This window comes from Pongo pygmaeus, chromosome 3, assembly GCF_028885625.2.
Source record: "Pongo pygmaeus isolate AG05252 chromosome 3, NHGRI_mPonPyg2-v2.0_pri, whole genome shotgun sequence".
Taxonomy (NCBI): domain Eukaryota; kingdom Metazoa; phylum Chordata; class Mammalia; order Primates; family Hominidae; genus Pongo; species Pongo pygmaeus.
In genome coordinates, this window is record NC_072376.2 from 23,902,317 (window position 1) to 23,929,633 (window position 27,317).

A 27,317-nucleotide genomic window follows, 5' to 3' on the forward strand; every position below is an offset into this window, starting at 1 on the left:
ATTGCGTTAAATTTGAGGTAACTGACATCTTAATACTGAGTCTTCTAATCCACAAATATGGCATATCTTTCGATTTGTTTAGATCTACTTTAATATCTCTCAGAAACATTTTGTGTTTTTGTATATCTTGCACATTTTAAGTGTAGAGTTTTAAAAATCTTTTTTCTGAATTTATTACTAAATATTTCATTCTTTTTGGTGTTCTTATCAATGGTAATTATTTCATTTTCGAATTGTTTGTTGCTAGCATCTAGAAACCCGATTTGCTTTTATTTACCGACTTTGTTTCTTGTGACCCTGGTAAATTCCCTGATTATTTCCAGTAGTGTTTAAAAATATCCTTAGAATTTTCTTTTCTCTTCTCTTTTCTTTTCTTTCTCTCTCCTTCCTTCCTTCCTTCCTTCTTTTCTTTTCTTTTCTTTTCTCTTCTTTCTCTTCTTTCTTTCTTTTTGAGATAGGGTCTCATTCTGTCACCCAGGCTGGAATGCAGTGACATGATCACAGCTTACCACAGCCTTGACTCCCCCCAGGCTCAAGCGATCCTCCCACCTCAGCCTCTAGAATACCTGGGACTACAGGTGCACAACACCATGCCCGGCTAACTTTTTTATTTTTTGTAGAGACAGCGTTTCACCACTGTTCCCCAGGCTGCTCTCAAACTCCTGAGCTCAAGCAGTCTGCCCACCTCAGCCTCCCAAAGTGTTGAGATTACAGGCATGAACCATTGCACTTGGCCTAGATTTTTCTATGTAGGCATTCATGTTTGCATAAAGTTTACATATGCCCCTCAATATCCATGCTATTTATTTATTTATTTATTTTGAGATGGAGTCCTGCTCTGTTGCTCAGGCTGGAGTGCAGTGGCATGATCTCAGCTCACTACAACCTCTGCCTTGTGAGTTCAAGCAATTGTCTTGCCTCAGCCTCCCCAGTAGCTGGGATTACAGCCACCATGCCTGGCTAATTTTTTTTGTATTTTTAGTAGAGATGGGGTTTCACCATGTTGGCCAGGCTAGTCTCAAACTCCTGCCTCAGGTGATCTACCCACCTCAGCCTCCCAAAGTGCTGGGATTACAGGCGTGAGCCACAATGCCTGGCCTCCAGGCTTTTTATTGTTATTTTTTCTTATCCTATTGCACTGGCTAGGATTTCCAGTACAATATTGACTAGAGATGAGGAGAGCAGATATCCTTATCTCGTTCTCAATCTTAGATGGAAAACATTCAATATTTCTCCATTAAGTTGCCTGCTACTTGTACGTTTTTCATAACTGCCTTTAATCAAACTGAGGAAGTTGCCTTTTATTATTAGTTTGCTAAGAGTTTTTTTTTTTTATCATGAACAGGGTTAGATTTTGTGAACTACTTTTCCTTCATCTATCCAGATGATCACGTGATTTTTTTTCACTGCATTCTGTTAATGTGGTTAATTATATAAACTAACTTTCAAATGTTAAACCAAGCTTGCATTTCTGGGGTAAACTGTAATTGGTCACAATATATTTTCCATATTATATATTTTCTGAATTTGGTGTGTTAAAATTTTCTTCAGGAATTTTTTATTTATGTTCATTAGAGATACTTATTCATCAGGCTTTTAATTTCATGGTTATGTTAGTCTCAGAAGAGAAATTGAGAAGAATGTTACCCTTCTCTATTTTCTGAAAGAGTTTGTGTAAATTTGGTATTACTTATTTCTTAAATATTTTATAAGCTTTTTATAGAATTCACCAGCAAACCCGTCTGGCCTAGACTTTCTTTTGTGGGAAGGATGTTTTAAATAACAAAATAAATTTTTTAAATATACATGGGACAATGCACACTTTTTCTTGTGTAAATTCTGTATGTTGTGTTTTTCAAAGATTTTCCCATTGCATCTCAGTTATTGACCTTGTTAGCATAAATTTGTTCACAAGACTTATTTATCCTTTTGATAGCTACAGGGTATGAAATAATGTATCCTCTTTTATTTCTCATATTAGTAATTTTGATTTCTTTTTTATTAGTCTTGCTAGAACTTTATCAACTTTATTAATCTTTACAAATAATCCACATTTCGTTTTAAAATTTTTTCTCTATTGTTTATCCGTTTTCTATTTTATTAATTTATGTTATTACTTATTTCCTTCTACTTACATTGGGTTAATTTGCTCCTTTCTTTAGCTTCTTAATGTTTCAACCTTTTTACTTTTCTAATATATGCATTGAAAGTTATGTGTTTTCCTCTAAGAACTGCTTTGGCTCCATCTTCTATAGCTTGATATGTTGTTTTCATTACAATTCATGTGGAATATTTTCTAATATCCCTGTGATTTATTCTTTGGCTCATAAGTTACTGAGAAGTGCATTATTTAATTTTTAAATATTTGAGGATTTTATACATATCTCCTTGATTTGTATTTTAGCTTCATTGTACTCATATAACATACTCTGAAAGGTTTTAACCTCTTTAAATTTAATAAAAACTTATTTTTGGCCTAAGATATGATCTATCTTGGTAAACATTCCATGTAAATTTGAAAAAAATATTTATTGTAGAACCACTGGGAAAATACAAGCTCAGTCATGTCAGTTAATAATGTTGTTCAAATAATCACTAATTGTCTTGTCTATTTCTTCTATCAATTAATGAGAAGGCATGTTGAAAGTGTCCAGTTATGACTGTGAATTTGTTTATTTCTGTCTTTAGTTTTTAATTTTTTTTTTTTTTTTTTTTTTTTGAGACAGAGTCTCACTCTGTCGCCCAGGCTGGAGTGCAGTGGCGCGATCTCAGCTCACCGCAAGCTCCGCCTCCCAGGTTTATACCATTCTACTGCCTCAGCCTCCCGAGAAGCTGGGACTACAAGCGCCCGCCACCACACCTGGCTACTTTTTTGTGTTTTTAGTAGAGACGGGGTTTCACCATGTTAGCCAGGATGACCTTAATCTCCCAACCTCGTGATCCGCCTGCCTCGGCCTTAGTTTTTAAAATTTTTGTTTCATTCATTCTGAACTTTTGTTGTTGGATAGATAAAATTTAGGATTATTATGTTTTCTTGATAAATGTACCTTTTGTCATTGTGAACTGTCCAATTGCTGTGACTATCTACGCAGTAGCTTTTGTTTTGATGTCAATTTTTGGCTGATGTTAATATAACCATGTCCTTCTTCTGCTTACTGTTTCCATGGTAAATCTTCTTCTCATGCTTTTACTGCCAGTCTGTCTGTGTCTTTATATTTGACATGCATCTCTTAGAGGCAGCAAATAGTTGGGTTTTGTTTTTTTATCCAATCTGAGAATGGCTGAGTTGCCATTTTTCAATGAACTGCTGTTCTTCTTCTCATGGAAGAGAAGTATTTTTCAGGTCAGTATCTCCACTAAAATAGAAAGACAAAACATAGATAAGCAGTTTGTGAGTTTAAAGACAAATGTATTAGACCATTTTTGCATTGCTATAAAGAAATACTTGAAGCTGGGTAATTAATAAAGAAAAGAGGTTTAATTGGTTCATCTTTTTGCAGGCTGTACAGGAAGCATGGTGCTGGTATCTGCTTGGCTTCTGATGAGGTCTCAGGGAACTTATGGCAGAAATGAAAGTAGGAGCGACATGTCACATGACGAGAGGAAGAGAGAGCTAGGTGAGGGGTCACACACTTTTAAATAACCAGATCTTGCATGAACTCACTCATCACCAAGGGAATTGTGCTAAGCCATTCATGAGGGATTCACCCTCATGATCCAAACATCTCCCACCAGACCCACCTCCAACACTGGGGATGACATTGCAACATGAAATTTGGAGGGAACAAATATCCAAATCACATCAACAAATAAGAGATCTATATCCAGCCAACTTTACTCATTATGTGACCTGTATGGCCTCCAAAGGCACTGAGTTTTTAATTCCTGTGGTAGTAAATTTGAGATTTTCTAGCTTTGAGGGAAAGAATGTAAAAAGGAGATGATAGTTTCAGCCTATACATAGGCATTTTCTTATAGAAATTGCTGTTCAATCTCTGAAAATACATTTTTAAAGAGGTTGCAAATCTATACTTGTGTTTAAATGATGAATATATTTATGAGTGAAAAGATAACTTCGTTTTGGTCAATAGTGCCCAACCAGAGGAATGTTCTGATCTATTAAAACTTGTCTTCCTAAGTGAAATCAAGTAGTTGAGTCAGTAGTTAGATTCCATCTTTTCTGCAATGACTTGGCCAATGAGCGATAAATTCTTGCTTTGGTCTAACAGTTTGAGGGAGAATGGCCAGTATGATAAGTTTCTTCTGCTAAAGTGGACAGAAGTTGGGAGAGATATTCTAAAAGTTCATGCCTTGGTCCCAGGCTAAGGCTGTCAACAGCTCGTACAGGTTGAGTATCCCTTACCCAAAATGCCTGGGACCAGAATTGTTCCGGATTTTGGATTTTTTCAGATTTGGGGATATTTGCACATACATAATGAGATATCTTGGGAATGGAACACAAGTCTAAATGTGAAATTTATTTGTGTTTTATGTATACCTAAAACACATAGCATGAAGCTAATTTTATACAATTTAAAAAATAATTTTGTGCATGAAACAAAGTTCATATATGTTGAACCATCAGAAAGCAAAGGTGTTATTTTCTCATGTTGGTGCTCAAAAAATTTTAGATTTTGGAGCTTTTAGATTGAAGGATGCTATATCTGTAGTACATCACCACTGTGCAGAGGATGTCTTAAGACTCAACCGCATTCCCTCTGTTTTCTCTAGAAGGGCAAGATGGAGTCTGCACAGCTGGGCCATGGCCCAGGAACACTATGAGGAGGTGGGCTGCTTTGTATGATTGCTCCAATATTCTGTGAAGTGAAATTCAAAATATACTACTACAGCTATAAACAGAATCTTCTAATCTTCCAGATGCTGGTTCTCCTGTAGCTGCTCCTCTTTAGGTGACCCTGGTGAGTGATGGTGGTTTGGGGACTGTGATGGAAGCTATGACCCACTTCATTTAAAATCATCCCTGAAGATTGGCCAGAACCATCCTGGATTCATTTCTGAGTGAGACACATGGCTGCCGCCCTATTTTCTTCCCTAGGCCTTGGATCTTGGATCTGAGGCTTCTTTTTGAATCCTGTCAGCCCTGTTAGCATTTAGAATTCCTAATATTTTTTCTAAAATAAACTCTTAGTCAAGAGGATCTCTCTTCCCTCTATGTTTCCTTCTAACATCAATTTTCTAAAATTCCAAGAGTAGTCTGTCTCACCTCTGTCCTTAGATTCTATTTTCTACATGTGGCAGTGGCAATGGCAATGTTTGTGCATTTTACACAGCTCCTTGGAGATCTTCTGCCCATCTTTTCTATTAGTTTGTTCATTCTGGGAGTGTGGAGGAAAGGGGCTGGGCCAAGCTGGCTTTCAGAGTGGGGAGAGTACTTCTTCCTCATGGTGAAATTGCAGGGTGTGTGTGTGACGGGGTAAGCAGGGGGACAGGTGAAGAGATGGTCAATGGAGCCTTGGAATTGGTGAGATTGAAGGTCAGCAGCCTGAAGGCTTCAAGTTCTTCCTCTGCATCTAATGGGGATGACACTGGAATAATCAATTAGATCTTGGTTTCCACCTGTAAAATATGAGTATGACATTGGGAGGATTCTATGGTCCCTTGCACATATGTCTCTCCAAATAGACTATGAGCCCCTTGAATTAAGGCTGTGATTTCCATCTCTTCATAGTCATGGTGCCCAGTATAGGGTCTGACACATAATTGCATCAGCTGGGCGTAAGTTTGGCTGCTAGTAACAGAAACCCACTAATAGTAGAATGTGTTGAGGCTGATTTTCTTCTATTACAAGAAGATTAGAGCTGTGCAGGTGTTGGTTAAGGTGTTCAGTGAGGTCTTTGAGGACCGAGGTTCTTTCCATCTTTCCCTTTTACCATCCTGGGCATGTTGGCCTTATGTTCTCATTCTTGTCATTGCATGGATCCAAAGTAGCTACCATGTTGCCAGACATCACACCCACATTTTAGGCGAAGGAAGGGGAAAAACACCAGCCATTTCTGCCTTTTATAAAGAAAGAAAAAGCTTTTCCCAAAGGCACATCAGGTTATGTCTCATGGACTATGTGCTGGATCACATGACCAATGCCAGATGAAAGAGATTCTGGGAAAGCAAATGTCGAGCTTTTTGGCTTCCTGGGTAGGAGAGAGTAAGAATTGGGGCACATATGGCTGTTGAGCCCACTGAATGTTTGTTAAATAAATATAATTAGAAAATAAGCTGGGAAAGTCTTTTTTCCCCCCAAGTAGAGTGTACCATGACATTATTTTGAGGAAATAAGCATTAAATTGGATTTGCTTTTAAGTTATGACACTGCTCTTTTATTATTATTATTATTATTATTATTGGCATCCCTGGGTGTGCCTGAGCCAGGCTATCTTGTTTCCCTATGGCATACCAGAATTGGCCCAAGTTTTCTCACAGGCATGAGGCAGGGAGTAGAACTGGAGGGAGAGTCAGAGTTCATGAAGAACTCAGTGTGGAGGGATTTAACTCTGGTGTTTTCCTAAGGGAATATTTTACACACACTCACCTTCTGATCAGGAAAGGCATTTCTTCTGTATTCTGCTATTGGTTATTCTCTTCATGCGGCGTCATGTGTAATTAGTTGAAAAATTACTGGTTCTGACTGGTTTTCATTACCTTCTCCTTCATACACATTGTTCCAACATTTAAAGAGGAGGGTTGACATGTCAACAGTGAAAGCAAACATGCCAGAATGGGGCATAGAACAGCATGCAATCTCCCCTCTTCACTGAGGAACAGCACTAATAATACAAATGAAGAGGTGCACATGAAGGGTGCCCATTCCTGGTACAGCAGAGGCACTTATTAAATGTTAGACATGATTATTTTATTTCTTTTATTTGAGACAGGGTCTTGCTCTGTCACCCAGGCTGGAGTGCAGTGGCACAATCATAGTTTATGGCAACCTCAACCTCCTGAGCTCAAGCTATCCTCCCACCTCAGCCTCCTGAGTAGTTTGGACCACAAGCATGTGCCACCACACCTGGTTAATTTTTTTAAATGTTTTGTAGAGATGGGGGTCTCGTATGGTGCCTAGGCTGGTCTTGCCTCAAGTAATCTTCCTGCTTCAGCTTCCCAAATTGCTGCAATTGCAGGTGGGAGCCACTGCGTCTGGTCCATTATTTTATTCCTATTCATAATAAGAATGATGCTTCTTTTCTCCCTGCCCACCCTGCCAGTGAGGATCCACTTTTTCCTGCTAACCAGTTGTTTCTAGATAAAATTATAAGATTCAAGATTGTACTATGCAGTTCCGTGGTTTTACTTTAATTCCCCGGGGGACTTCTGGGAGAACCCTGAGCAGGCAAAACATACTGTTAGTTTTTTCAGGCACGTTTGAAGTAATCTGGTTGGGTAAACAGTGATCACACAAAACCTGGCTTTCTAGGGAGGTTAACCTGAAACCTTAATTGTTTTCAAAAATTTTCTCCTCAGGGTAACCACTCTATTTCCTGGTGGAATTTAAGTCTATCAGTTTTCTGAACACATGAAAAGGAAGCTATTTACAACTGGCATTCCTGTATGAAATGTACGAAGTTCTCTAGGAGAGAGCTCTTCCACGTGGGTAGGAAAAGTGCTTTTCAATGCACTTCCTAAAACTGGTGCTTGACAATGCTCATTTGACTTTCCAGTGTATTATACATTAACAAATGTGAAAAGAATAAGAGGTCAATGGTTCAGTGTCTCGCTTGCATGGCAATCACTGATGTTACAGAGATCACTGTGAAATGTGAACTCCTCTGACTCCTCTGTTACTTGTTTCTAACTTTGTTTTCATCTTGTCATTAGGTTAGGTGGTAGTAAAGCATAATGATTAAGAATCCAAGCTTAGGAATCAAAGTCCTAGGGTTGAATCTTGACTTTGCCATTTTCTACCTCTCCAACCTGGGGTCCATGACCTTTTCTTACTGGACCTTATTTTCTTATAAACAAAGTTGCCAAATTAATATCTACCCCACAAAAAGTATTGCAAGCATTAAATAGGATACTATATGAGAAAGTGCTTCATAAAGTGTTCAGCTGCAACTTCAGAAAACTCAACCCAAACACCTTAAGCAAAATGAGAATGTATTGACTCATAATGAAAACAGAGCATCTGAACCCATGCTAGTGGGTTCAGATTTCACTCTACCATTTTTTGTTTTAGAGGCAGGGTCTTGCTACATTGCCCAGGCTGGAGTGCAGTGGCTATTCATAGAAGAAGTGATCATAGCACACTATAGCCTTGAATTCCTGGGCTCAAGCAACCTTCCTGCCTTAGCCTCCCTAGCAGCTGGGACTACACATGCGCATACCACTGCACTGAGCTCTCACTCTACTTTTATTCCACTGCCTTCTGCATTGGCCTTATCCTCAGACAGCTTCTTCCTTAGTGGAGCATGATGGCTGCAATAAATCCAGCCTTTTTTCTCCAGTTTCAAGTCCAGTAAGAAAGAGAGGATGCAACTCTTTCAACAGTCCCAGTGAAAGTGGCATTGCATCTCATTGGCTCTGAAGGTGGATCTCATCCGTGAACCAGTGCAATAGTATGATTTATCATACCTAAGCCACAAGCTACCTCTGGAGCAGGAGATGAAGTCAACACCACCTGCTGGATTGAAAGTATAGTGGTTTCTCAGAAAGGAAATTGGGATGCTGTTACCAAAGGAAGAGGGAATGAATGTTGCCATGATGGGGAGGGTGGCGGTGGTGGCAAGAAAAAGGCAGATTTCCTCTAGAATGCCATTAAAATGAAAGTAAATCTAGGCTCTAGCATCAGTCCTAGAATACCAAAATGGAGATGTGCTTTCTTGGACCTTAAAAGAAATAAAATTACGCCAAGTGAAGAAAGTGCCATTTAAAATAGTAGCTATGAATGTATATAATTACAATTTCAAGAACTGAATGAAAATTAAATGTTTTAAAAATGGGATGAAAGATTCACAATAAGCAACTAGACTGTTGCAGGGTGGGGGTGGGGTGGTGGGTGGCATGGGGAACTCTGAAAACTCATTAGTCGAGGACAGCTACGCCTACCAACTGAATGCAGAGGTGCAAGACTGAGCTACTGGTGCCTGAGTTCTCAGCAGACCAGAAGGAAGGACAGTAGGGTGGAAGGACTGGAGTCTCTGAGTTCTGGGAAGTCTCCCTCTTATCTCGCAGAATGCCTGTCCCTGGATAAAGATCATTAGTTTGAGTTTTTCCAAGATTATTCTAGGAAGCTCCTGCTGGTAACTAATTCACCCAGCCTGGGGTGGGGTCCAGAGATTTAGGTTTTTTATAAGCTTTCCTGCCACCGAAACGGGTGTTTGGGACCTCACGAGGCCCCGTTCATTCTCTGTCGCTGTGCTCCCCACTCTGTACTGGATGCATTTACTGACGTTGCTGTCTCTGTCTCCAGAGTATGAACCCCCAAGGTGACTCATGCAGCTGTGGGTGCCCGGCACACAGCATGGTGACTGGAAGGGATGAGCACCCAATAAACATTTGTTGCAGGAATGCAGGAGGACGGGCAGGCCAGCAAGCAGGCTGCCTGGTTTTTCCCACATGGGCTTTTCTGGGAAAGAAGAGCTTCTATTTTTGGAAAGGGCTGCTATGATTGAGAAAAGTTCATGGCAGCATAAAAAGGACAGACATCCGGAGGGAAACACTCCTAGTTCTCCCAGACAACACATTTTTTAAATAATAACAGTAACGACAATGACAATGATGATTATTTATGAGTGCGGCTAGTGCCAGCCACTGTGCTGTCACTGGGCGAGTGATGATCTCATTGAATCTTCACGGTGGGCGTGGGGGGTGGACAGCCTCACACCCCCATTTTACAGATGATGAAAAGGAGGTGCAGGGAGTGGTGCAGCTGCTCCAGGCGTACACAGATAGGAAGTGACAAGGCTGGGACTCTGCAGCCTGAGCGTGTCATCACGACTCACCCGCTGCTCTGCTCTCATAGGTATGACAGCACAGCTCTGGAGCAAACGCCACGCACATTTGCAAGGTGTCCATTTCCATGCAGCAAAAATAAGTCAATAAGTTATTGACTTAGAGAAAAGCAAAGGGCCTCTCAATAAAGAGGTCATTGTACACCTCTCCAAACAGGCGATTTTCTTTCTCATTTTTATTCCCCTGCTGTGTGCTGAAGGTCACTGGCTACAAGCCGGTGAAGTCGCGGAATGGAATCCTTGGCCCAAAAACCCAGAAATGGGAGGGGCAGGGGAGGTGGGGACAGAGCGGGAGGAGGTGGAGGCGAAGCAATTCTACAACCCAATCCGGGGCGGTCTGGCCTGCTTTTCCTCCCTGAACTGGCCCAATGACTGGCTCCCTCATGCTGACCACTCCTCTGGGCTGGCCTCCTGCACTCGTGCTAACAGCCCAGGCTCCAGGGACAGCCTGAGTTCCTGGGCCAGCTGGGTGCAGCTCTCTTTTCAGGAGAGAAAGCTCTCTTGGAGGAGTTGGAAAGGTGGGTGCTAAGTTTAGGTTCATTTTGTTCTTCTCGGAGTGTGCTTATTGAGTCTGAAGCTGGGTTGGGGCAATGGGCCTCTTCTTGGGAACAAATTGGATCATCTTCTTGGGAAGGAAATGTACTTTCCCTGGCTGCTCTGAGGGATTAGTGGGGAGGTGGAGTGAGGGGAGAGGAAGGCAAGGAGGGTAGGAAGAAACCGTTCCTCCTGTGGATCTGCAAAGACCAGTCCAAGAGGATTTTAGTGTTAGGAAAAAGGAATCTGGAGTGACGAGAAAGGGGGCCTTTCTAGATGTTGCATGGCTTTGGTGTCGGGAGCCACTTATGGGACAGCAGGTACTCTAAAAAGCCACCTCCTTAGGAAAGCAGAGAGGCCCTGGCCAGCTCAGGCTCCCAGCAAGAGCTCCTTCTAGGAGATTGCTGAGGGATGAAACACATCCAAGGCTCAAGAGGGGCAGGTTCTTCCCAGATACAGACCCAGGAAGGAGATAAAGACTTGGTGCCTCCATTTGGTTCAGGATAAGGGCCCTTGTCCTCTTTCTTTGATAACACTGTCCTCCCTTCCAGATCCATGTACAAAGGAGGCCCTTAAAAAGGCACTTGGTCATTCACAGCTCAAACTGAGCAGGAGGCTGTGGGAGAAGAATGAAGTTGGTCCCGAGGGGAAAAGGTGTCAAAGGCTTAAGAAACAAGAAGTCAGAGTTTACCTGGGTTTGAGGGAGAATTTTCTTTCCCCCTTTTCTTCCTCCTCTTCTTTTCCTTTTTCTTTTTTTTTTTTTTTTTTTTTGAGACATGGTCTCATTCTGTCACCCAGAACCCAGGCTGGAATGTAGTGGCATGATCACTATCACAACTCACTGCAGCCTCCACCTCCTGGGCTCAAGCGATCCTCCTACCTCAGCCTCCTGAGTAACTGGGACTACAGGCACATGCCACCACACCCAGCTATTTTTTTTTTTTTTTGGTAGAGATGTGGGTCTCTACCAGTTGGTCTCATACTCCTGTACTCAAATGATTCTCCTGTCTCAGCCTCCCAAAGGGGTGAGATTACAGGCATAAGCCACCATGCCCGGCTCTTCTTTTGGTTTCAGAGAGAAACATCTCCTTAAAATGTTTATTTCCCAAGGATTCTTGAGAAAGAAAGCTCACTGACACACCCAAAACAATCTGGTTTTGCTCTGTGCTTTTAGGGAGAACTTTGTAAGCAGCAGAGCCCTTCTGAGTGGCAGGGCTGTCTTAGGAGGAAGGTGTCTTTGATCATGGGGAACTTCATGTCCAGGTCTGGCAGGAGAGTTACCCCACTTTCCTGCCTACTCCCTGGGGCTTTGGGGTAGCAGTACCACATTGGGCCATGTCATTTAGGTGAGTCCTTGAACATCGCTTTCTCTGCTTCTCCCTCTTTCTGGATACTTCTTCTTGGAGGCTTTCAAGGGGACCCTCCTCTCACAGTGTCCATAGCATCTCTTAGCTAATGGTCCTTAAAATCTCTACCAGCAGCTTCTCTCTGATAGCTAAGAGCTGCCATTTACTGGGAACTTTCTATGTACTGGGCTCTGTGCTAAGTGCCCTAGATGAGAGATGTGCAGTGTGGTGCCTAAACCTTGGGCTTGGAGCAGACACACACTTTCAAATCCTGCCTTCAGCTCCTTAGTGAACATGTCACCTTGTGCAGGACACACGCCTCTCTGTGCCTCAGTTTCCCACACTTTAGAATGGGGGTAACACTTACTGAATAATGTTCTTGTGAGGATGCAGTGAATTAACCCACGCACAGTACTTATAATAGTGTCTGGCACCTGTGTTCAATAAGTTTTAGCAATTCTAATCATCTCTTTTAAGCCTCGCAGCAAGTCTCTAAGGTAAGTCTGTATTAGTACCCCTATTTGCAGATGAGAAAACAGGTTCACAGGGGATGAGGCAGCGTACAGTCTGCAGTCCAGCATTTACTCTGCTACTCAGCAATAAAAATAATAACAGCTAACCCTTAGACTAAGTGGCAGAGTCAGGCTTTAGATTCATGAGGTGAGTTCCGGAATCCATCCCTTTAATCACCACACTAAATTGCCTTTCTGAAATGGTTATATAAAGCATATCTACTCAATCTTGGAGTTTTTTAAATGGCACCCAGTTTGGTGCTGGAAATGCAGTTGACCTTCAAAGCAGTTCTTTGGAGGCAGCATCAATCCCTCTGCAAATACCTTGGTGGTATGGCTGGCTTTATTCTACAGGTAAGGAACCTGATGCTAAGCATCAGTAACCCCATGAAGTCACGGTTACAGTTAGTATAGGTTGGAATTGGGATTCAAATCTGTACCTGACTTTATAATTCCTGGCTGGGCCCCAGAATCTTTGATGGAAGTTTCTTCTTTCTTTTCTTTTCTTTCTTTCCTTTCTTTCCTCTTTCTTTCCCTTCCTTCCTCTCTCTCTTTCTTTCTTTCCTTTTTCTTTCCCTTCCTTCCTCTCTCTCTTTCTCTTTCTTTCCTTTTTCTTTCCATTCCTTCCTCTCTCTCTCTTTCTCTTTCTCTTTCTTTCTTCTCTCCTTTCTTTCTCACAGAATCAGAATCTCTTGGGGTGGGGCCTGGGCATCTGATTTTTAAAAACCAGACATCTGATGTGCAGTCAACACTAAGAACCCCTGCCAGCTTCATCTCCTCTTCTAAGTGCCAGACCCAAGTTTCCAACTGTCTGCCCACCTGTCTCCCCACCTAGGCACCCGCCAGCATCTCACCCTCAAGACACTCCAGCTGAACTCATCCTCTCTCCCTGCTTCTCCAGAACACCCTCCCTCCACTCAGTCTCTCCTGCTGGGAACCGTGGTCATCTGCACTGTGCCTTCATCTTCCATCCTGCCAGTGCTGCCTGGTGTGTCTCTTAAACCCATGTCTCCTCTGTGTGCCCCGCCTGCACTTTGGTAAAAGCCTTCATTTCCTGCTTGGGTTACTACAACGCCCCCTAACTCATCTCACTCTTTCTATTTCTGCTTCTCTGTCTCTAGGCTACTCCCATTCTTCCTCCCCTTTCCTTTTCATCCCAAAGTCCAACCCACATCCTTTTACGTGTAGGACTTAAGGAACTAAAGACTATCTCATCACCCACTTTTCTTCTTAAAAACTTCCACTGCACTACCTGCTGAGATGGCCTTCCTACCCAACTTGGCTGGAAAACTCCTACCCATCTTGTGGAACCCAGTTCAAAAGTCACCACCTCTGAGAAGCCTTCCCAGAGCTCCTAGGGAGATGGGTACTGCCTCCTCTGTCCTTCTCCAGCACAGGCCCCATCTTCAATCGTAGGATTGTGCTGGAATGATTGGATGCCAAGTCTGTCCCTCACTGAACTCCTTATGCAAAATCACATATTATATGTTTCCTATTGACAGGTGTGGGCCCAGGTGCTGGGGATGCCCATGAATAAAACTGAGTTTCTGTCTTCAAGAAGCTCCAGGTCTACTGAGTGTGGCAGAGAACAGGGAGAAGGCACTTCAGGGAAAAGGCGTAGCACATGCAAAGCCCCAGAAGTCACGGACAGAAGCCTTAGGGATGTCTGTGGGGGAGGATGGAGGAAGAGGGTAACAGGAGACCAGGCGGGGAGATGAGGGAGGTGGTCTGGAAGGGCCATGAGACACCCCTCACGCTCCCTGAGACCCCCTCCACGCTATGGAGGTGGGACTGGAGAGGACCATGATCATTTGTGACTCAGATCCCTGTGGGTTTCTTCAGAGTGGGTCTCACCGGTCTTGACCGCCACAGCACCTAACACAGTGCCCGGCACACAGCAGGCCCTAGACAAACGTTTGCCACATGAAGGCATGCCCACTGGGCCAGGAAGCCCATTGGGGACTGGGGGGTTGGTTCTGCGATAATGGGGTCCCTGAGATTCTATGTTTCAAGTGACTAAGCCTCACTCTGCCCCCACCTCCGCGGGGGCGTCCCGCAGGTGCCCGACTCCAGCCATGCTGGCGCTACTGTGTTCCTGCCTGCTCCTGGCAGCCGGTGCCTCGGACGCCTGGACGGGCGAGGACTCGGTGGAGCCCAACTCTGACTCGGCGGAGTGGATCCGAGACATGTACGCCAAGGTCACGGAGATCTGGCAGGAGGTCATGCAGCGGCGGGACGACGACGGCGCGCTCCACGCCGCCTGCCAGGTACAGCCGTCGGCCACGCTGGACGCCACGCAGCCCCGGGTGACCGGCGTCGTCCTCTTCCGGCAGCTCGCGCCCCGCGCCAAGCTCGACGCCTTCTTCGCCCTGGAGGGCTTCCCGACCGAGCCGAACAGCTCCAGCCGCGCCATCCACGTGCACCAGTTCGGGGACCTGAGCCAGGGCTGCGAGTCCACCGGGCCCCACTACAACCCGCTGGCCGTGCCGCACCCGCGGCACCCGGGAGACTTCGGCAACTTCGCGGTGCGCGACGGCAGCCTCTGGAAGTACCGCGCCGGCCTGGCCGCCTCGCTCGCGGGCCCGCACTCCATCGTGGGCCGGGCCGTGGTCGTCCACGCTGGCGAGGACGACCTGGGCCGCGGCGGCAACCAGGCCAGCGTGGAGAACGGGAACGCGGGCCGGCGGCTGGCCTGCTGCGTGGTGGGCGTGTGCGGGCCCGGGCTCTGGGAGCGCCAGGCGCGGGAGCACTCAGAGCGCAAGAAGCGGCGGCGCGAGAGCGAGTGCAAGGCCGCCTGAGCGCGACCCTCACCCGGCGGCGGCCAGGGACCCCCGAGGCCCCCCTCTGCCTTTGAGCTTCTCCTCTGCTCCAACAGACACCCTCCACTCTGAGGTCTCACCTTCGCCTTTGCTGAAGTCTCCCCGCAGCCCTCTCCACCCAGAGGTCTCCCCTATACCGAGACCCACCATCCTTCCATCCTGAGGACCGCCCCAACCCTCGGAGCCCCCCACTCAGTAGGTCTGAAGGCCTCCATTTGTACCGAAACACCCCGCCCACGCTGACAGCCCCCTAGGCTCCCTGAGGTACCTCTCCACCCAGACCCCCCTTCCCCACCCCATAAGCCCGGAGACCCCCGCCTTTGACCTGACGATCTTCCCCCTTCCCGCCTTCAGGTTCCTCCTAGGCGCTCAGAGGCCGCTCTGGGGGGTTGCCTCGAGTCCCCCCACCCCTCCCCACCCACCACCGCTCCCGCGGCCAGCCAGCCCGTGCAGCCGAAGCCAGGCCAACTGCCCCGCGTCTTCAGCTGTTTCCCATCCACGGCCACCCCACTGAGAGCTGCTCCTTTGGGGGAATGTTTGGCAACCTTTGTGTTACACATTAAAAATTCAGCAATTCAGTACTGCGTCGGGGTCTTGGTTACTTTTTTGTTTGTTTGTTTTAGGCTTCTCTCCCAAGCTGAGCTTTTGTTTTGTTTTGTTTTCTTTTTCCCTTTTTTTTTTTTTTTTTTTTGGAAGTGGCAAACATACTTCCCAAATCCCTGCAGGACTTCTCCTTATCTTCTGCCCCCACCCCCCTAACCCTGCTGGCAACAATGGTCAGCCACTGCTTGTCTTGCCCTTCAGTGTGACTCCAAGAGGAAGATCACCAGAATCTCTCAGGGAAGTTAAAAAAAAAATACAGCTTCCTGGGCTACATCCCAGAGCTGTGGAATCCAAAGGGAGAAGAGAAAGTTAATTTGCGACAAGCCTCGGGATGATTCTGACACTGGAGCCTCTGGCCTGAGAGGGGAAGAGGTCTTCCATCTCACCTGGGCTGGTAGCTTGTCACATCTGCCTCCGAGTACAGCCTTAGGTCCATTTCCCAGACATCAGAGACAGTGCCAGGGAAGCCAGGTGACTGCATCTTGCCTAGGCACAGAAGAGTAGGGTTGGAATGTGATGTTGTTAACATTTGGCAGGACCAAAACCAGAGGCAAACGGAGGCAGTGGGATGGAAAGGCAGTTGATTTTGATGAAGGCTTGTGGGGAGTTCAGCTTTCTTTTGAAACTTATAATCTATACCCAGGCTAGAACAGTCTTGTGTATACACCTTCATTCATGGAATAAACGTACTTGCAATAACTTTTTAGCCTCCCAGGGTAGCCTCACTTCCTAGCTGTGACTTTTCCACCCTGGTTACTGGGAGGCAGCTTCCATTTCTCCCAGACTCCTAAGGCAGTGCGTCCAACTGAACCGCAGCCAGAAACCTGTCTCCAGGGGTTATTTTTACCTCTGACTAGGACTAACTTGTTATTTTAAAATCTTTCCTTGAACCCAAGTGACAACTGAAGAGAAAGGCTACTGCCTGGTGATTTTGCTCCACCAGTTGGTTCTTACTGGTTTGAATACTAACTTGAACTGTACTCATCGACACTGAAAGGGGATGAGCAAACAGTGTCTCTAAATCTCTTGATCCTGATCTCAAATATCCCCCTAATTACAAGTTGCAACAAGGCAGCTATTACACGGGGACACAGGATGGAGAGGATGGGTGCCAAACACCCATTGTCTACTCTGCTGCCTCGATTTTGGTGAATTCAGGACCATCAAGGGAGGTGTGGACCTTTTTTTTCAGAAGGAGGCTGACACTTCTTGTCAATTGCATTGTGTTCTTAGTTTCGCTCTTCACAACCCTTGACCCTGTAGATGGGGGCTGAAGAGGCACCCTGGCCGACTCACTCTATTTCTGTTCTGGGAATGGGATGGATAAACTATCCTATGGGCCTCCAGAGCCGAAAAACCAAAACGAAACAAAACAAAAAACCCCAAGACAAAAAAGCAAAAAACAAACAAGAAAAATAAAAAAGGAAATAATAGGTGGACAATTTACAGTTCATTGTAAGGGCAAAGATATGCATATAGCATGATGGCTAACAGGTCAGACTCAGGTAGAAAGGCCCATTTGAACCCCAGCTCTGCCACACTCAGAAACTGTGTGACCTGAACAAGTCACTTAACCTCTCTGAGCACAGGTAAAATAAGATCATCATACCAGATTGTTTTGAAGATTAAATCAAGTGTTATTCACGAGAGGTGCATAGCATAGCATGCACAACAAATAAGGACCTAATAAGTATCTAATTAATAACAATGGCTAAGATCCAAAAAACAGCTACCTACTAATAAACAGATGGGGCTGCCTTGTAAGGCAGTGAGCATCATGCAACCAGGATTCAAAGGAAGGACAGTTGCTACCTCTGAAGTTCCTGAGAAGGATTTCTGCATCCATTGAGAGACTGAATGACATGAACTCTGCGATCCCATCTCTCGCGGGGAGGGAACCTAGAATGAAGGGAAGATTGTGGGCCATAAAGGCAGACATCTGGTTCCTGGCACAGAACCATATGTGTGCCACCAAAGCCACCCACCGGACCCCACTTGGCCCCTGGAGTCTATTTTTACTCCTCTCATCTTACAGATCTATTTTGTTAATCTCCTTATATTTGCTGTTTTGACTTCCCAGCCAGCTTGCTAATCAGTTTGCCTATTTGACTCACAGGGTTTGCATTTGTCACTGGGACTGAAACACACGCTTGTTTTGATTTCTTTTTGTAAAATTAGAAGCGTTTGATGTAATGACTCTACCTAGACACAGCTGGTAAAGTGAGAATAATGCTCAAGTTTGCACAGTTTAAACACAATGTAGACAATAATTAGAAATGCTATCTTTAGATGTTTAGGATAAGCTTTTTCTCAGAATTGCACTGATTTTTTTTTCTGAGTGGGGCTTTTTAGTGCACATATACAGAAATACTAAAAACGTAAGAAAATAGAGCAAATCAGTGAGTGCTTTGGTCAACTTGAAAGACTGCAGGAAATAAACCAACTGATTTTAGATCTGCCTTTTTTTGACTGAATGCATAAAATCTTTACATTCTCCATATTTTTCATGACTACCATATGATCAAATAGTTTTAGGTGACAGATTGCAACTGATAAGTTGCTGCAATATGCCAGAAGTCATGCTCAGCCTCCGCTTGCCCTGTGGTGAGGGTGGAATATGAAGCAAACAATAAAGATAATTAATCATCTCTATCAGGAAAATTGCCACATTTTTATTTCAGGTAACAAAAAAGATATAGTTATGATACACAATGACCATAGAATCCAATAAAGCAAGTTCTGCAAATGAATAGAAGGTACTTTTTCTTTAAATGAAACTACAAAATAGCAGCCGGTTTTAAAAACAAAGCCAATTGTTTTAGATTTAATAGGCTACCACCGGCCTCTGCTAAGATCCCCAGATATATTCCTGAGCTCACATAGATACCAGAAAGTCAAACTTTTCAATATTATGCAAACTTTCCCTATGCATCCAAAAAAATTCTCATTTAGTAAAGAGGTGATATGAAATGTAAGGCAGCGTGTCCATATCTATCATTTTAAATTGCCTTCATGCTGTATCAACTTGTTTTGTTTTGGGAAGCAACCATAATATTGAGAGACGGGTCTTTCCTATTTTTTCTGCTTCTCATTTCTAACTAGATTCACTACGGAGCTCCCACTTGCATCTCTCTGATCTATAAATTTTTCTTTGTTCAGGAAGACACCTGGAAAGAAGGGAATACATTAAAGGAGTGTGTTGGGGGCAATGCTTTGGCCTTTTGACATCCTATCTAGCCTGAAGGGACCCTCACTATTGCTAAGGAGGAGGAGTGTTTTAAATGGAGGCTTCAGAATGAAAGCAGAGAGCAGAGGAAGAAGGTGCTCTCTTTTTCAAAAAGAAGTAGGGTACAGGCCGGGCGCAGTGGCTCACGCCTGTAATCCCAGCACTTTGGGAGGCCAAGGAAGGCAGATCACGAGGTTGGGAGTTTGAGACCAGCCTGGTCAACATAGTGAAACCCCGTCTCTACTAAAAATACAAAAATTAGCCAGGCGTGGTGGTGCACGCCTGTAGTCCCAGTTACTCGGGAGGCTGAGGCAGGAGAATCGCTTGAACTCGGGACGTGGAGGTTGCAGTGAGCCAAGATCATGCCACTGCACTCTAGCCTGGGTGACAGAGTGAGACTCTCAAAAAAAAAAAAAAAAAAAAAAAGAAGTAGGGTACCAAGTCATCCACAAGGCTGTGGGAAAACAAAGCCAAGAGGGCACCCCATTTTTTTGGAGTGAAAACCAACAGGGGCAAAGGCATGTTGTAATTTTAAAGAGACAGAGAAGATCACCTCAGTGAGTAAGTAGCTGGTCTTTGTCATTCCTTAAAGAGGAGACAGAACTTTTCATGCCATATGGTGAACCAGGGTGCAAAGGCTCCCAATAGGAATAACACATCCAAATATTTACTCCAACATGTGAATAATTGATAGTAGAGCCCTTTTCTAGCACTTTGCATCGTGATGGTGGTACATGTTTGGGAGGCAGGTCACAGAAGAGGAGCAACGATGAGCAAACTAATTTAGCTTGCTTTAGATTGCCAAAAGCGGGGAGGGTCCAGCCGGCATTGAGCTGAGGCCATCAGGAGCCTCCCGGCTAGAGAGGCTTTGGGAATAGCTGTGGGAGCAAGAGAAGGAAGGGGGAGGGGAGAGGAAGGTGGGCAGAGAAGGTGTGGATAGAAGAAGAGCAAGAGTGAGGGATGAGAAATGCCTGGTTTACAAAAACCAATCCATTTCTACAGGCCTTAATTAAAAGAAAGACAAACGCTCATGTAAAAATCCATACCTAAAGGCTCTCAGGTACAGAGCGATCACAGGAAAGGCAGGGTGTGCAAACAAGCTTTCATTAAGAGACCTGTCAGCTCTGTTTCATTTCTCCAGACTGCTCTGCATTCTGCTGGCAATCCAGCTGGAAAAATAATGGAAGGACAAACACGTCTGAACAGGCAAAGGTGGGAACATTCCACCTACAAAACAGGACAGCTCAGAAAGATGCCAGGGAGGGGGGATGAGATGGTCTTTTTCTGAGCAAACAACCATAGCCCCTCCCCTTAACTCCAAACTCATCAGAAACATGATTTTCTGGCTTTTTATGCAGCAACAAAAAGACACGGGGTTCAGAGACAACACCATTGGTTGTCCATTCCCAACTCTCTTACACATCCCAAGATATGATCCTGTTTTGGTGTTCAGCCTTTTAGAGTCTGAATGTCTAGCAACAGGGCCCTTCTTCAGTTCTTAAGGGTGAATCTTGGTGAACCTAAACGGATCATGGTAATACCATCTCCCTTGCTAAGGAATGGTTAAGACATTGTCATGTGACATCATCATGTGACAAGGTCACATGCAACCACAAGCCCCAGGTGATCATTCTGACCAATCAAATATGATAGGAACTGGGTTTCTCGCTCTTGAAACACACACACACGTATGTGGGGAGAAACTTCCTTCTGCCTTTGAACAGGTGTTATCTGGAGCTGTTGCAGCCACCTCGTTATCATGAGAAAGCAGCTGACACAGCAGGAAGAGCAGGAAGATGGAAACCTAGAACCTTGACAACTTTCTTGAATATATAGCCCTGGAATGCCCTACTTTCAAAGTTCCTGTTATACAACATAATTCATTTCCCTACTGCTTAAGTTTCTGTTAAGTGTGGCTTGAAGCTGAGAGGACCATGACTGATGCAGGGTTATCTAGTGAAGTAGGGGACAGAAAGCTGCAACCTTAAACTATGATCCTAAAAAAGACAAAAGACAGCTGTAAGTAATTGCAGAAAACCCCTTTAATGTCTGTGGAACAGAAGAACCATGTTGGATGGGGGAAAGCAGGGGCAGGACACATGTGTCAAGTATCTATGGGGTGTTATCATGGTTACATCTGTGACAGGATCAACTAACTTACTGGCTCTCATTTCACCTAATAACAGAAGACCCTCCCAGCTGACTACACACAGTTTAGGTTATCACTCCCTATGACTCCTGCTCCCTGCCCTGCACCCTAGATTCTCTGGGACTCACCGCAGTTTTCCTGACTCTGATGGAATGTGCTGGAGTCTATTACAAGCCCTGCTTTTCAGAAGGTGCTTAACAGGCCCTGAAGATGTGCATCTGGCCGACGGTGGGTCAAAACCAGAGTTCTGCAGGCTGAGATTTTTCCTTTTATTATTATTATAAACTTGGCTGTGTTTTCCTTCAGCGGCTCTGGCATCCTATGCAGTAGTGCTGGACATTTGCAGGCAGTTAAGGCCCAGTCCAGCAGGAAGAATGATTTCTGTGACTGCTGGTCTGTGCAAGCCCTCCAGCTGCGGGAGCAACCTCCCTTGAGGAGAAGTTGTGGGGGTGGGTCTGGTGGGGAGGGTGATAGGCTGGGACAGAAGGAAGGATGGAACACTGGACCCGGTAGCCGGGGTCAATGGGATGTCCTCACCAGAAGCAACAGAACACTGACTCCAGCATGCTCCCATTTCAACTAAAGTAGTGGGAGGCCCACCCAGTGTGCATCAGACAAAGGCCTGGGTCCTTCTGGGCTGCACTTTGAGGAGGAGCAGCATAGTAAGGGATGGGGCACCCATTCTGCTAGCAGAGTGATTCCTGGAGATGCAATCTGGGTGGGATATATCCATGTGGCTGGCCCCTCATGTCCAGATGTCACATCTTAGTGTCACGAGCCTCGTATAAACATTGAATTTTTAGGATGCATTTTCACTGAGAGGCTACCACTCTGGGAGCCTCTCTTTTTCCTGCAAGAGGTGCCTCTCAAAGGAGTGATTCTGGTTCTCAGAGGCATTCTGAGCTTTGGGATCTAGTCTCAGGCTTTCCAGGGAAGGAAAAAGCTATGGCTGGATGACTTTTAGTTTTCTGCAGTGCCGGATGCCAACTAGAAAAGCTCATTTTTATCTGAAAGGAAAGAACCAGCTAGGATTGAGCATGCCCTCCTTTCCCATCCCTGGATCATGTCCTTGGTTCCACATCCCCCCTTGCCATGCTGTTGCGAAGTTGTTTTGTTTTTCTCTCTCTTTCCCATAAAAGGTCATGAGCTCTGTTTCTGGTCTTTAAGATTCCCACACTTGGTGGCACAAATGAGGCAGCCTCAACATTCTGTTGAAGGAGTGAAGGGTTTGGAAGTTCCAGGTGGTGTGGGAAACTAGACTGGCTCCCAGCAGGTAGATCGTTCCCAAACCTGAAATGGCCACACAATCCTGTATGTGAGACAGGTTGAATGCAGAGAATGAGCATTTCCAGGTGGTAGCTCTCATCTCATCTCACAAAAAATCAGACCACCACTGGGAGTCCTGTTCTCCGGCTTTTATGCTCACCCCTCCCAATCACTTCAGATCAGTTAATTCTCCAGATTTACAAGCTAGAAAACTCCAGCTCTGGCACTCAGCACACAAGCCCCAACAAGGCCCGTGGATTTCAATCCAGAAGCCCGAACTTCTCAGCCTGCTTAAGGCCCCTTCCACCTGCCAGTCTGCACCACGACAGCAGTGCTGTGGGCACAATGCCAAGCACACCCATGCCAGGCAGTCCTACCGGGCCCTGACTTGATGGGGTGCAGCCATGGGTCCTCTGGACACGTTCTGCTCAATTACACCTTCCTCTCCAGCTGCCTAACCTTGACCAAGACGGGGACCTGATTAAAAACCCCATCAGTTTCTAGCTCTTCCCATAATTTTGATTGACAACATTAAATGCTAATACAAAAACATCTTATCTCTGATAAAACGAAAGCTGACAGAAAGACGGATGCTGAAAACCAGCCATATGGTGGACACGATTCCTGGGCCTGGCCCTGTTCACAGTAGCACTCTCTGGCAGAAAAGAGATGACACTGAGAAGCTTGAGGACCTACATTTAATAAATCAAACTGTACTGGCATCATCAGAATATTCACAGTTTGCAACAGGATCAGCGCGTTTTCTCACTTGCAGACTCGGAGGTGTGTGAGGAGAAGGCGACGTGGGCGCGCCGTTCCGATGCTTCATTCTTGACCCTCTCTGGGGCTTTCAATGTGTCATTGTGTCAGATCCCTCTCCCCTTCAGGTTTTCATGGTGCTCCTCATGCCTCCACCCTCTGGGATCCCTTTGCTGTCTTCCAGTGTGGAAGCTTCAGCTGCTGGCTGGCTGGCCTCGAAGGAGTCCAGGTGAGATTTAGGGAGCTCCCCGTGGATGGCCAGGCCCGGCGGGGCTGGCCCTATCTCACTCCTCTGACCCTCTATGGGACTCTCTCTTCTGACCTCTTCCAGTGCTGCAGCTGCCTGTTCCTTTGTCAGTTTAATTATTTCCCTTCCAAGGCTGTTTACTTCTTCCTCAGAAGGTAACTGGGGTAATGAAGGATGAAAGAGCTTGCATTGGTTCCCGCGGCTCTGATTTGCTGGGGAGTTGACAGCGGGCCTCCCAGCATCCTCAGGCGCTGTCAACGCCTCAGCAGCAGCACAACTTTCATCTCCTTCTTGCTTCTGAGCCTCCCCTGAAAACAGAACGAGGACAGCATTAAACTTCTGGCAGCAAGTCAGCCCTCACCATCCCTCTTCTGCCAACCTCCCACCCAGCCTACCAGCACAGGGCCTCTGAAAAAGGAGCAAGACTATTTTGGCTCCCTGTGCAGGGCACTGGAGCTGAAGGGGAACACAGGACCCAGGTGAAACCAGCGAGCATGCATTCTAGTGATTCCTGCATTATTAACAGAGGGCAAGGCAGCACTTGGGCCACGTCATAATCCATCCTTTCCAGGCACCTGGTTAGTTTCTGTTCCATTCTCTAATGGCCGCTCCTTGTGACCATTAAATATTTAAATTGAGGACAAAGGTTTTGTTGGTTCTGCAGCTCAGAGCCGGGGCTTGTTAGTAATGAAAAAAAGGTTCCGGCTGCATTGAGGGTGGGAAGCAGAAGGATAGTTCGGGAAGGATTTAGTGCCACCCCTTCTCCACGATTCTCCATCAGCATCTCATTCCTTAATGCAGACACCTGGTGTTCCTCAATATCAAATAAATTATATGCAAATACAGCTTCAAGCTCCCTTCCCTGTTGAGTTGTTGTCCCTAAACCCCTTCTCTATAGGATGGAAATTCTAGCACTGCAATAGGAAGGACATGGGAGAGAAGGAGGAGCCCTAAAGTGCTGACATCCAGCCCTCATTTCCCTACTCACTTGCTTTGTGATCAGGATAGGACTCTCTGATGCCCCTTCTGGACCTAACCAGCAATGGTTGCTCTGCATGAGTGGGGAGCAGCATGGTGGAGCCAACTCTTAGTACCTGGGCATGTGCATTCAACAACAGACACTGAGTTTCCCCAGAAGCCAATCTCTTCTCAGCCCTCAGGCTAAACAGTGAAGAAAGGTATGACAGAGCCACAGTGGGACTGGGTTTAGCCTGGCCCAGGAATGAGGGGCCCCCAGGAACACTTTCTGGTACCCCTGAATGGAACCACAGCAGAACCCTACTGTAGTGGGGGGCTTGCTATCATATATGTGCAGGTATGTTTTCAGGCTGTAAGTTGGAACTTGGGGAGCTGGAGAACTGCAGCAGGTTAGAAAGGATGTTGAGCATCATCTGGCCATGCCATTTTCCTGCTTAAAACCTTCTGCTGGAGCCTTGTCACTTTCAGGATAAATTTCCTTTCACTTAGGCCCTTACAAGGTCCTGCTGATGTGCTCCTGTTTCACTCTGCAGCCTCATTTCACACAGTTTCATCACACGTGTCATCCCAGCCATGTCACACACCCATTAGGTCTCCACATGCACTGATCAGTTTCTCCCCTCTCTTAAATAAATCCTCCCAGCTAACACTTATTGGGTGCTTTTCCACACTAGGCACTGCGCTAAACATTTGACGTATTTATCTCATTCTAAATTTAAGACCATGAGAACAGGAGCCTCCTCTGACTCATCCAGTGTCTGACACATTCTAAGCATTCAAAAATATTTAAAAAATAGTTCCCTTTCTCTTATAAATGGAAGTATAATATACACAAAGAGAAGTGCACAGAACTTATGTATCCAGCTCAATGAATTTTCACAAAGCGAACTCACCCATATAACCAGGATGAGAAACAAAATATTACCAACCCCTGCAAACACTTCTGAGTCCAGGACTCCTGGACCCCCTTTCCAGTCCCTTCTCTGCTGCCAAGGATAACCATTAGCCTATTCAAAATGCCGAAATGAGATCTGCCTGGTCCTCGAACTTTATATCCAGGAATCTTACTGTGCTGGTTCCTTTCGCTTCACATGATGTTTGTGAGATTTACCCATGTTTATGAGTACAGAATTTGTTCATTTGAATGCACCACAATTTCCAACAGGTATGTAAATGTTGAATGAGAATGGGCAAGCCGGAAACAGAAAAAGAGATAGAAATTGACAGCAGACATATTAAACGATACACACCATCGCTCAAAATTGCAGAAATCTAAGTCCCAATGAAATGTAGTTTTTCCTCTAACAGAATTGCAAAAATGAAAAGGTTTGACGAAGCTCAGTGTTGCAAAGGATGCAGGGAAACAGGTACAATCATACATTAATAAAGACTCTTATAGGCCAGATATTTGAAGACACATTGTTCTTAGATACTCACTACAACACTGTTTTTAAAAACAGAAGTCTGGAAAACTCCAAGTGCTCATCAACAGGGGATTATGTATACAGATTTACTTGCCAAGTTGCGAGATTCTTTCTGATAATATGCACTAAAAATTGTAGGTTGTCTCTGGAAAGCAGACTGAGGACCACAGCAAGAAGCAAGGGTGGAAGAAGACTTTAAGTTTAATTTTCCACTTTTCTGTGCTATTTATATTTTTTAACATGTGCTGTATTCCTATTTTATAAAACAAGATATGCAACCTCCAAGATTCTACCATCCAATATCACCTCATCTTTCCTTTGCTACACTGATCTGTAGAGCTAGGAACCCATATCCACTGCTTTCACTTCCCAGAGCTGATTCACACCTTCGATCCTTCAGTCTATCCTGCATCCCCCCTGCTTGTGAGGTCTACATCCCCCTCCCCACCCTGTGGCATACTTTCCCATTGGCCACATGCTCCTCACAAGCTGTTTCTCCCTGTAGTCTCTCCTTCAATCTAGTTCTGTGAGCATGCTGTATTCGTTCCCTATGGCTGCTGTAACAACCACAAACGTAGTGGCTTAAAACAAAACACATTCATTCCCTTATAGCTCTGGAATCAGAAGTCCAAAAAAATTTCACTGGGGCCGGGCACAGTGGCTCATGCCTCTAATCCCAGCACTTTGGGAAGCTGAGGCGGGCGGATCACCTGAGGTCAGGAGTTCAAGACCATTCTGGCCAACATGGCGAAACCCTGTCTCTACTAAAAATACAAAAATTAGCCAAGTGTGGTAGTGCGTGCCTGTAATCTCAGCTACTCAGAAAGCTGAGGCAGGAGAATCAATTGAACCTGGAAGGCAGAGGTTGTAGTGAGCTGAGATTGTGTCAATGCACCCCAGCTGACAGAGCGAGACTCCAACTCAAAAAAAAAAAAAAAAATTTCACTGGGCCAAAACCAGGGTTGTGTTCCCTTGGAGGCTCTGGGGCAGAATCCATTTTCTGCCTCTCCCAGTTTCTGATGGCTGCCAGGATTCCTTGGTTTGTGGCTGCATCCTTCCAATCTCTGCTGCCGTGGTCACACTGCCTTTTTTTCTGTGTGTGCACAATCTCTCTCTTGCCTCCCTCTTGAAAGGATACATGATATTGCATTTTTGGCCCACCTGGATAATCCAGGATAATCTCCTGATCTCAAGATCCATAAATCAATCATATCAGCAAAGTCATTTTGCCATATAAGGTAACATTTACAGGTTTCAGGGAATTGGACATGAAATCTTTGAGGGTCAGTATTCAACCTCCTACATACGCCTTCCCAGTTCCCTTTGTTGATTCTGATATTTCCTTCTGGCCCCTCTGAGGGCACTTCCCCCAGTGATCTGCCATCTGTTTCTCTTCATTCATTCTCACTCATTAGCCATCACATGACCTTAATTCCTGCCTCTGAGTACAGCTTCCAGATCTATATTGATGGCTCTGCTCGCTTCTTGTAGA

The 27,317-nt window shown here is 45.2% G+C and overlaps 2 protein-coding genes across 7 annotated transcripts in view; one reads left to right on the top strand and one right to left on the bottom strand.

The window, feature by feature from the left end:
- Positions 1-10,286: 10,286 nt before the first annotated feature.
- Positions 10,287-15,751, top strand: SOD3 (superoxide dismutase 3). Its single transcript, XM_054485453.2, has 2 exons — positions 10,287-10,480; positions 14,414-15,751. The coding sequence occupies exon 2, from the start codon at positions 14,430-14,432 to the stop codon at positions 15,150-15,152; it is 723 nt and encodes a 240-aa protein (XP_054341428.1). The 5' UTR covers positions 10,287-10,480; positions 14,414-14,429; the 3' UTR covers positions 15,153-15,751.
- A 5,275-nt stretch (positions 15,752-21,026) lies between these two features.
- CCDC149 (coiled-coil domain containing 149) overlaps positions 21,027-27,317 on the bottom strand; it is a 107,194-nt gene continuing 100,903 nt past the window's right edge. For all 6 annotated transcript variants that reach the window (XM_054485454.2, XM_063663574.1, XM_054485455.2 and 3 more), the window contains one exon: positions 21,027-23,731. In XM_054485454.2, the coding sequence (XP_054341429.1) occupies positions 23,301-23,731 (431 nt within the window). In that variant the 3' untranslated portion in view covers positions 21,027-23,300. The remainder of the gene's footprint in view (positions 23,732-27,317) is intronic.